This window comes from Macaca mulatta, chromosome 2 (assembly GCF_049350105.2).
Source record: "Macaca mulatta isolate MMU2019108-1 chromosome 2, T2T-MMU8v2.0, whole genome shotgun sequence".
Lineage (NCBI taxonomy): Eukaryota > Metazoa > Chordata > Mammalia > Primates > Cercopithecidae > Macaca > Macaca mulatta.
This window is the reverse complement of record NC_133407.1, coordinates 62,385,906-62,397,163: the sequence shown is the minus strand read 5'-3', so window position 1 is coordinate 62,397,163 and position 11,258 is coordinate 62,385,906. Positions and strand designations below refer to the sequence as shown.

Sequence of the window (11,258 nt, the reverse complement as noted above, 5' to 3'; positions counted from 1 at the left end):
CTGGCAGGCTGGTCAAGGTAGAGCAGAATCACCTTCCTTCCACCAGGCAACTTGTCCGCGGGTGACTGCAACCCCCAAGAGAGCTAAGGATGAATCTTCCCAAAAGGGGCCCTAGCAAACTGATGATCATGGCAGATAAAAAAAAGCTTAGCTCACTAAACTCCAAACAACTACACATAAAGTTTTCTTTTAAATTATGACTTGGATATTTTACCTAAGTGACAAACTAGAGACTTGGAAACATCCCAACATCTTATATTTTCATATTTTATTTTTTACATTTAGTGTCACATCACTGTCATTATCAATATTTAAGTCATTTGTTATAATCAATAACTTCTATTTGTATTCTGGGCAGGGCCTGCTTGCTTTCTGACAGCTAATTCTTTTTGAAAATCTGTTCTAACTTTTTTTTTTCTTTTTTTGAGAAGGAGAGTTTCCCTCTGTCACCCAGGCTGGAGTGCAGTGGCATGATCTCGGCTCACTGCAACCTCTGCCTCCTGGGTTCAAGCCATTCATTCTCCTGCCTCAGTCTTCCAAGTAAGTGGGATTACAGGTGTGTGCCAGCACACCCAGCTGATTTTTGTATTTTTAGTAGAGACAGGGTTTCGCTATGTTAGACAGGCTGGTCTCAAACTCCTGACCTCAAGTGATCTTCCCACCTTGGCCTCCCAAAGTGCTAGGATTACAGGCATTGATTCTCACTTTTTATAGGCAGTCATGGGTAAGCCAGACTGCCATTCACTGAATATAGTCGTCCTTATCCCATGAGCACAGAGCTAAAGGATGATGATATGGTGGGGCTACAGGATGCACTCTCAAGTCCGTCTGATATACCTTATGGGAGACCAAATTGCTGGGAATATTTGAGGGAGGAAATATCTTCTACTAAAAACCAACAAGGAACCAGGAGGCTAAGCCAAATTAAATAAGGTAGAACTGTTAGTGAAGCTGTGCAGAGATATAAATGAACTTGATGACTCATGAACAGGGAAGAACATGCATTTATGCACAAAACACTTATGCTAGAATCGAAGCAGTACAGCAGTACAAATATAAAACAAACATATATTCTCATAGGAGTCCAGTAAAACCAAAAGGTTAAACACCCTAAAGCAACACTAAAACTTTTAGATATCACTGGATTCAGCAGCAATTGAGAATTATCTTGAATTAGGCTGTGAGAAGGTACAAAAATAGTAAATCCAAACATTTAACTCACAAAGTGATTTCTAATATTGAGTTTCCATCATTCAAATAAAATCCTAAAGTCATCTAATTTGCACTTTCTATTGGCATTCACAGCAAAGACATCCTAAACACTCAATTCTCACTTTATTTTTTATTCACAAATCATGAGTTAGACACAAACGAGAAGCCCTGGCATTTTCCAGTGTGGTTCACGAGTGCCCTCTAGTGATAGTGAGGTCAGTTAGGATAAGCCATTCCCCCAAATAATTGTTTTAAAAAGTGAGGATTCACTAAATGTTCAATTTCTGCTGTCAATTAAAAATAGATCTTCTGCCACTTTTATTTGCATTGCTATAAACTCAACTTATTCTCTCTCTTCAAATCCATATCTAAGCAAAACCGTTTACTAAAGAATATGCAATGCAACCATCTGAAAACATTTCCAATACAGTAACTTTTACCTGATCCCACAAAGAATACATTGTTTTGAGTGTTGGGAAACCTTTTTACCACATAATAAACATGATAACCAATAGTAAAGGAAAATTTTTGGAAGTAATATACTTGTGTAATTACTTCATTTCTCTAACTTTTCAGCATTTCAGTGACTGGTTACAAATGATCACAATGCTTAAATCCACAAAACCCTGGTTCATAAATCCCTCATCACTGATTTCTTCCCACTTTTGGAGTTTTTTAAAAATAAATACTTCCAGCAGTTTCCCTTATTCCTTAACTCTCTATCTCAGATTTCTTAAACTGGTGGCCTGTAGGTCAATTGTGGTGGGTAGGCAGGGTTGCTTTACCTTTTAAATTTTATTACTGGATGCTAACACTTAAAAAATACAGATTTCTGACATCTCCTAAAGAAAGAAAATCACATTTGGCCATGCTTGCCTGTATTGCCACAGGTTGACACATTCTCAGGAGCCAAGTGCGCTGCCCTTCGGGTGAGGCCTATGTTCTCCATGTAGCCAGGGGCTCAGGTCAGCCACCTCAGTTATGAGGGTGACTTACCTGGTCCCTGGAGGCATTTGAATTGCAACCCCTGAGTGTGTGACCACTTTCGATTCTTCCTGTAAAAGTTCTCTTTCTACTCCTTATAACCAATCTTATCTTCTATCATATTAGCACCACACAATAAAAGAAACACACAGCACATACCAAAAGAAATATGCTATTATAAAGAAAAGGAAAAAAGACACCTCCGTAATAGAGAAAAGAGAACACATAAATGCAATCTATTTTCTCCAGACTTGATAAAGTTCACTTTGTGCTTATGAATTGTGTCTTCATTTTGAGGTGACAAAACTCTCACCATGGGTTCCTGTGTAGCAAATAAGCAACATAGATCCTCACTGTCACAAACCACCTGCTCACATCCCAAGATTTCTCTTAGAACCAAAGTCTAGGCTTTCAGCTGAATGTCAAGTCAGGACATAGAAAAAGAAACATGACACTCACGGGTGTGCTGCTGTCAGAGAAGGTGTTCATGCTGACAGAGCTGCTCAGCTTCTCTGAGGAGAGGGAGGGTGGGGATGGGCTCCTCTTCTCCAGAGGCTCCTGCCGCTGCAGGTACTCTCGCCATGCTCGCTGAATGCTGAAACAAAACAAAACAAAACAAAACAAAACAAAACAAAACAGCACACACATGATTACTGCTGGATCATAGCCCACAGACTCAGAAATTCACTGAAGACTCCTCAGAAAGGAGTCTGAAGGAATTGGCTTTGGTGACAAGGGAACTAGAACACACAGAATGTGATGTAGTTAACCAGGAGACCTGAACTTTAACTTCAATTCGGCCACTGAGACTGTCTCCTTGCCTTACTGGTTTGACTTTCACAGACTTGACTGCCCTCAACTGGCCTAAAAGAGTCAACTTAATAATAAAATTCATTGGTCAAAACAAACTAGTTTGCACAAGTCAATGTACTTTGATTTATGGGACACAAAACTCTTTCAATTTTTCATCTTATATTTTAAATGAGAATAATAAATAGGCTGACTACTACTTCTGCATTCACTCAGTGTGTGATTTCTGAGGGGCCATTCTGTGCCACGGTCAGCCGTAGACTCTGAACAGGGACTCTGCCATGCACAGCTCCAGAGCTGTCCTTTGCATGACCGCAAGGTGAAGGGTGTCAGTGATGTGCCACACAGTCTGCATGGCCAAATGCAGTGACCCTGATGTGGGGCACAAGGCAGGCAAGAGTACCGCACCATGGGTTTTATATACTGTGGAAGGGAATAGGAAAAGGACAAAGATTATAAAGAAAGAAATGGACAAAGATTATTCAAGTGTTATGTACTACCCAGAGAATTAATGTAATGTGATCAGGCAGCTATTTCAGGTTTCACCTAAGGAAGTTATTTTCTGTGATTAGTATCAGAAGAAATAAATTATCTTCTGCTTAGGATAATAGAAACCTCTTCTTAGTATAAGCTAACGGACTCCCCCATGGACAGACTGTGTATTAGTCTGCTTTCATGTTGCTATGAAGAAATACCTGAGACTCGGTAATTTATAAAGAAAAGAGGTTTAATTGACTCACAGTTCTGCATGGCTGGGGAGGCCTCAGGAAACTCACAATCATGGTAGAAGGCACCTCTTCACAGAGTGGCAGGAGAGAGAATGAGTGCTGAGTAAAGGGGGAAGCCCTTTGTAAAACCACCAGACCTCCTGAGAACTCACTATCAACAGAACAGCATGGAGGAAATTACCCCCATGATTCAATTATCTACATCTGGTCACACCCTTGACATGTGGGGATCATTACAATTCAAGGTGAGATTTGGGTAGGGACACAGAGCCAAACCATATCAGACTGGCTTCTGATCTTTGAGATTAACATCTAGGTTTTCATAGGGGGTCACTGAACACAATCTAACCTCTTCTGGGAGTCAGCAGTACATGCAGACCAGTTGTTAGGATTCAGCCTTTTAAAGTAATTTAAGATAGCTGTATTAATTCCATCACTATCTTTTCTAAACTCCTGGAAGCATCTGATCTTCTGTAATTCTTCCATGCACAACCTAAGTCGTTAAAGTTGTTTCTGAATAAACAAACTGATTTATTTTCATTTGACTGGAATAGTTCAAAGATCATCATCAATTCTCAATAGTCACAGGATATAAATAACACAAAAATGCTACCACATTATCGAATCTGTATGTTTTCCCTAATTTATTAAAGGTCTGAGAATTATAATGCTCAAGGAAAAGTCCAGAAACTGTAGTGAAAACAATACTTTTGGATCAGTGGCCAATTCCCTGAAGCTAGGAAACTTAAGCTTTAGGGGTTCTTCCTTAAAGGCCAGCAGCCTATTCCAAGACCCTGATGAAGGGCTCTTCATGATTTGTATAGAATTGTAAAAATACAATATTTTTAGAGTTTTGTTTGTTTGTTTGTTTTTTGGTTTTGTTTTTTTTTTTTTTTTTCAGGGACCCTTCAGAGTATACATACTTCAAGCCCCACTAAAGCAGAATCTGGCCCAAATTTGAATTATATTTGGTCACTGTTTTATTATGAAATCTTGCTCAAAGTGCATTTTTATTTCTGTTTTTCTTTGGCTTAAAGATTTTAAGCAGAATGGAAAAGGGAGTCCTGTAAGATTGCCTGCCTGAGTTTAGTGGTCTTATTGCTTCTTCAGGACCCATTATATCAGGGAAGAGTGAACTTAAGGAAGCTGTCAGTGATTTTCAGATCCTCTGAGTTGCCTGGGGTATCCCAGAGCCCAGCTAACAAGTTCTGCTGCTTGCAGGTGCCTCAAGTCTCTAAACCTGCCCATCAAAAGCTCAAAATGTGTAACATTTTAAAGGCAGTTTAAACATTAGAAAATGTTGACAACCCATAGACCACCCACAACTTTCTAGGACTTTGCGGTATTCTACACGGTCTTTTTTATTCCCCCCTTTAAATCGTCTTCATTACTCAGAAAATATAAAAACAAAATATAGTGACCATTTGAGATATTACATTTTAGCTTGTTGAACACCAGAGGGCGGTGTGACACCTATAAAGAACCAAATAACATTGGGCAAAGTTGAGATGAGCTGTTTGCAAAGGAGTTTGCACTTAAAACATCCTCTTCTCCCTCTTGGTTTTATGGAATTTGGAAATTAACGTACCAGTTCTCCTTAAGTCAGATATTAAGGAGACAATATTATTTTATTCCTAATTAATGGATGTCCTTTTTTTAATTTATAAGGTGACAATATTAAGTACTTTTAAAATATGTATTTAAAACATCTATACACCCACTGACTTTCTTAATACAGCAGCTATTTTATTTTGTAACATTTACTTTATAGTCATCAACATATGTAAAAACAATGTATTACATGATCTTATTATTTTTAAAACATGCTATAACATGATATATATATTTCTCGTTACTACTTGTCCTTCATAATTACAGTTTTAAGGACTAGATAAGCTGGACGAGTCTTTAAATTAGCATTTGTGGTTAAAAAATGACAGGGCCCTCATGTCACACCAGGCTATTACCCAAAATTGCTACACTGTTTTTTAACGATGGAGCTATGCTATGTTACTCTCTGTATCATAGAAAAGTGTTTACGTCACATGTTATTTACTCCCCTTGGCCATTCCTACAACATGACCTTCAAAGATTAAATTGTTCCAATATTAAGCTGTCTTAATACCATCTCCAGATGCTATTTTACTGTAAGAGGGAACTAAAATAAAATGTAGAAGCACCTCATCTCTCAATCATAATGAATCACTTTCAGACTTCTTCTCCTAGATGTACCATAATTGCTGCTCACAAGTCTCCTTTGTGGCTACAGAGTAAATTATACACTACCTTGACATATTTATTTCTGAAACTAGACAATGCTATTCATATAATTCTTTAAAGACTTGTTGAAGTAAGAAAGCACATGTTGTGTGTTCCTATATTTTGAATTATAGATAAAGTATAAGGGTTTACATCTAAACAGATGACAAATACATTTTCAATAATTTTTTTTGCTAGGTCAATTCCTATCTATCTTTTCTCATAGCAGGGGTGGCACAATCTGCCTGCCTCTGCCCTTTTTCTGTATATCCCTGTTTGTTTTACAGTGCAGTTGGCTCTCTCATGCACTCACAGCCATTTGGGGGACTCACATTCTGTGCAGTCCTGGTTGCCAAGGGATGTGTTTATCTAGAAGAGGAGAGGAGAGGAGAGGAGAGGAGAGGAGAGGGCTCTCAGAGAGCTAGGGTGCTTAGAGAAAGCTTGAGGGACTCCTAGGATTTTAATTAGTCCTAAAGCATGGATAGGATTGAGATTGATGGGGAGGAAGAAGATCTTTGGGCAAAGGCACAGAAGTGAAGACACCAGGCAGGAAGCAGGAGGATCCCAGAGAAGAGCAGTAAGTCTGAGGCTACAAAGTTGGGAAGAGGATCTCAGAAGCCACCTGAGGTCAGGCTGGGGGCAGACTGGGCAGTTGGGTGTAGACTGGGCAGTGTGGGCAACTCTGCTTTGGTGCAGTTGATAATTGACAGATGTTTCAACTTTTCAAGAACAGCCAGAAATGTTGATTTTTTTAACGAGAAAGTACTATTTCTTATATGTTACCAAACAATTATAAAAAATTCAAAATACATTATAACTCAAGTAGGCTGAATTTAGGGATGGACGAAAGAGGACACAATGAGAGAGGATACACTGAATCTGAGTATCTTGGAAACAATAGCTGATATACATAGAGCTCTTGTTTGTGTGCATTCTCCCATTCAATCCTTACCACAAGTGAGCTGTGAGGGAGGCACCATGATTATCACATGGGTAGATTTTGTGTGCCCAATATTAATTTCTCCTTTTCATTAGTTTTGCGGATCCACCAACTCTCTACTAGTGAGCTTTGGATGAAACAGATTCTACCCTATCACTGTAGACAGTGGCCCATTCCCCTGGGCTGACCAGCCAGAGGGCAGTGGTTGGTTCATTTTGGAGATGCACACATGGTTCAAGCCAGGTCTATTAAAGGCTGCTCTGGGGATTGTACTGAGACTACTGAGAAAAAAGCCCTCTTTTTCATCTAAAGTTTCAGCAAGCAGAGCTGTAACTACCTGCAAGCCTAGAGCTGGCAGTGGCCACTCTGTTGCAATGTTGGGAGAGCCCACATGAGAATGAATCATGGGAAGAGCAGAGTTTACAGAAGAGGAAAGACAGATGCCTGATGACCTTGCCCAGCCACCTGGGTTTCACTGTGCTTAAAGCACGTTAGACCATGGGTGTTTCTGTTATGTGATTCAATATAATCTTGTTTACATCTATAAATTAGTTTGAGTTGAGTTTCTGATACTGACAACCAAAGAGTCCTGGCCAGTCTCAGGGAACAAGATGGGAACTGATCATCATTCCCAACACTTGGAGCAGATGCCTGGCCCCCATTACATGTGCTCCCTCCTTACAGGTCAGCAAAAGGCAGAAATAGAGAAGCAGGGTGGGTTTGGCTTGTCATATACTGACTGTGAGTGGAGAAGGAGAACTCCTACTTGTTTCAGTCTGTTTGCTGATTTTTCTATGTGCAGCTAGCTAAAAGCTATCCTAACAGATACATCATATTTTCATCATTTGTTATCTATCCCAACCCTGTATCCTGATGCAAACTTGCTCAAATGTCAATACGGGGCCACTGCATGCAATAGGCAGGTTTCCCACAGAAACTGCCCTCTCTCTCCAGCCTGCTTCCCCTCCACTCCAGCATCTGCCCGGTTTGTAGCTCTCGACTTCACTGCCACACTGATGGATGATGCTTCCTATGCACCAGGGCCTATGCCGTCTTGGCTCTTTCCACAGGTCTCTTCTCAAATACCCATGACTCTGCAGACTGTCAAGAATGCCAATGTTCTCACACATGAGAATTGGGGCAATTTGGGTCCTGGATCTATAACACTCTTTTCTTTATGAGGACTGAGGAGGTTATAATGCACTCAGGGTTACTGAGTCTAAGAAAGAGAATAGTGGTCCTGCAATGCTATTAAACACCCAAAAAGAAGAGTATCAGATTAGGCCAATCCAATTGCCTCTTTTCAAACAAGTCCTCTTCCCCCACTAGAATGTACAATCCTTGAGGGCAGTGACCACTCCACAGTTCTGGGACATATATTACAGGTGATTAACAAATGTAATTCTTCTAACATTGCATCCCAGAAATAGCTCAAAAAAGAAAAAGTTTCATCTCATGAGAAAGCGTGCTTAGAGTCATAGAGGTTCTTGCCTAGTTTACCTCTCATGAGCTGTAGCTTTAGACAAAATACTAAACATGCTGGCCTCACTCTTGCTTATCCATAAAATAGGAGTAAGAATAACATCTTTGTAACCCCTGCAAGAAGTCAAAGATAATGTATGTAAGTTACTTAGCCCAAACTTGACAAATAGAACTCCTAGATAAACTATTATAATTACTTAAGGAAAGGACATATCAAACACTTTCAAATACTTTGAAGTCACCATTGCAAGTCATCTAAGGATCCCTCCTGGCAATGTTTTATTAGCCCAAGTGGAAATAAAAATATGTTTGAAAAAAGTATGTTTGCATGGAAAAAATACACTAGACTAAATGTCTAGTCTTGAATTTTCTCATTGAAAGCTGACTACAATTTAATAAGATACGTTAGCATTCTCATTTTACAGAGAAGTGCAGCTGAGGCCCAGAGAGGCCATTGGTGTTCCCAAGGTCACACAGCAGGTAAAAAGCAGAGCTGGGATTTGAACCTAAGTTACTCAAATTCCAAAGTCTGTGCTCTCAACCACTCTTCTCTCATATCTTCTTTTAATTAAATTTTTGACTAAAGTAGATATGTATTACTCTCAAATGCAATTTAATAAGGGTTTACTAAACATCTTTAAAGTTCTTTAGGAAATGCTCTCTCTCTCTCTCTCTCTGTGTGTGTGTGTGTGTGTGTGTGTGTGTGTGTACCCCTTCTCTCCTTTATAAAACCTAAATGTTGTTTCATTGCAAAATCAAATATAATAATAAAAATTAAGAGAACAATTGAGCATATTTATTGAGCTGACTTTCAAAAAAGCAATTTGTATTCAATACATCTCTATGTTTTTCCATCACAAAGTAAATATATTGTTAAAATGTAAGGAAGGGGATTGGGGGATTACACAGAGCTAATGAACAACTTTTACACAAGGGTTTGTATTGGGAAGATCTGTTTTAGATCTTGCTACAACATGTAAAGAGTGACTTACAAGATGGAGGGCAGCAGCTTGCTGGGGCTTGGGGAGCCCACCTCTTCCTGTGCTGTGAGTGCGTCTCACTAAGCCTGCATTCCTTTGCTGTGCACCTTCATCCCCCAAAGCTTGTTCCAGCCTTAAGGCTCTTGGGAACACATTCATCTTTAGCCTTAGAGTTGCTCAGAGAGCCTTCCTTTTGGTGTTTTCACTATTACTTTTACTTTCACAAATTTTCTGACTTGAGAGGCTTGCCTTTGTTTGATCTTCGGAGAACTTGCCTTTTACCTCCCCCAAATGCCTTTTCATTAATAGCCATGTGATCTTGATTGCTTTTGCCCTTTTGACGCACTCTTTTGATCCTCTGGTCTAATACTCAAAATTACCTCTTAACAGTTGCATTCATGAACCAGGTAATGGACCCTTTCTGACACTCCCTTCAACTTTGATACACACACCCTCCCCGACACTCACACATTTTTTCACTGAGCCACACTTTCTGACAGGCCTCTGCCTCCCGCCACTGATACTTTGCACTGCCACACGCAGGTTTACACTTTCTTATAAATTCTTTCCTTTTCACGATGTCCTGAGTATGAGGAACCATCCGAACCCTTTCCTGCTATTCTGACTCCCATCCTGGGATTCCCACAGGTAGACAGTGAAGGCAGCCTACACCTGAGAACAGGTCTCATCTTTCCTCTCTTTAACATTCAGAGATTGCCTTGCCACAGCACCTTCATCCCCCTCAGGGCTTGCAGGCACTAGTCTAGCCAGACACCCTGTATGGGAACTGTTTAATCTCTTCTCATCAGGGAGGGGAAAGGAGAGCCTTCAGGGGAGGGGATTTTATGATGGAGTGATCCTCACTTCCCTCTACCTCTGGGAGAAGACAGACTCTCAGTTGGTCCCCACCAAAAGAAGTCAAAAGGCCCTAAAAGAAAGCCTGTGATAATAGAGGGTAACTGTGGCACCTTGGACAAGGCCCCATTTTTTAGACCCAATGCTCTGCAGGACTAAAAAACTTCTCTTGGAAAGCAGGAATGAGAATATCCCAAGATTGTCCCTGTTGAAGATGCCACGGTCGGCAGAGGAAGGCACTGTTTGGTGCATCATGGGGCAAAGCCCCCACAGAGCAAGAGGCACAAACCCAGTGAGGATGAGCAGCCTATACCATTGGGGGGGGCTTAGAGGAGACCCAATGACCCCTTCCCTCAGAGTCCCCAAACATAGGACAGTTGTTAAAGGGAACAACTGCTGAGAGTGAAAGTGTCTGCCATCTATTCACAGGAAACCCGGGGCAGTCTAGGTGTTTAGCACAGGTGGGTGGGAGAGATAACACTGATAAAGGAAGGCAGAAGGAGGGAGGAGAGAAGGGGAGATAAGTAAGAGGAGAGTGAAAGGAAGGAAGCAGAATACAGAGCTGTAGAAAGGTCTCCTGTAAGCAGAGGGGAGATTTTCAACCTGCCATGAGAGTTAAGAATTTAATAACCAGATTAGACAAAAGTCACTGAACTAGACTAAGCTCTCCAATGGGAGTCAAGTTCCATTATTTGGCAAGATTAAGTATTCTCTCCCTTCTTTCTCTCCAGTGAACAGACATGGGATTCAGAATTATTAGAAGAGATAAGAGCCATTCTGTTTGTACCTCATTGAGCTGAGACTCCTCCATCAAATCAACAAATATAAAATCTCAGGCTCTCTTAGCTGGCTGGAATCTGAAGCACAGAGATTTTGTCTTTGCCTAATCCTTCTCCTGGTACCTATCCCGCAGCCCCTACATATTGAAGATGATGAAAACTAAAAAAGACCCAGGAGTTTTTCTAACTTAATTTCAGCATTCACATTAAACACTCTAATTTTTCATAC

At 40.4% G+C, this 11,258-nt stretch overlaps 1 protein-coding gene across 1 annotated transcript in view; it reads right to left on the bottom strand.

The window, feature by feature from the left end:
- Positions 1-266: 266 nt before the first annotated feature.
- Positions 267-11,258, bottom strand: part of IQCJ (IQ motif containing J) — a 179,583-nt gene continuing 168,591 nt past the window's right edge. Inside the window, exon 4 of the mRNA XM_077994173.1 lies at positions 267-2,791. Within this exon, the coding sequence (XP_077850299.1) occupies positions 2,608-2,791 (184 nt within the window). The 3' untranslated portion in view covers positions 267-2,607. The remainder of the gene's footprint in view (positions 2,792-11,258) is intronic.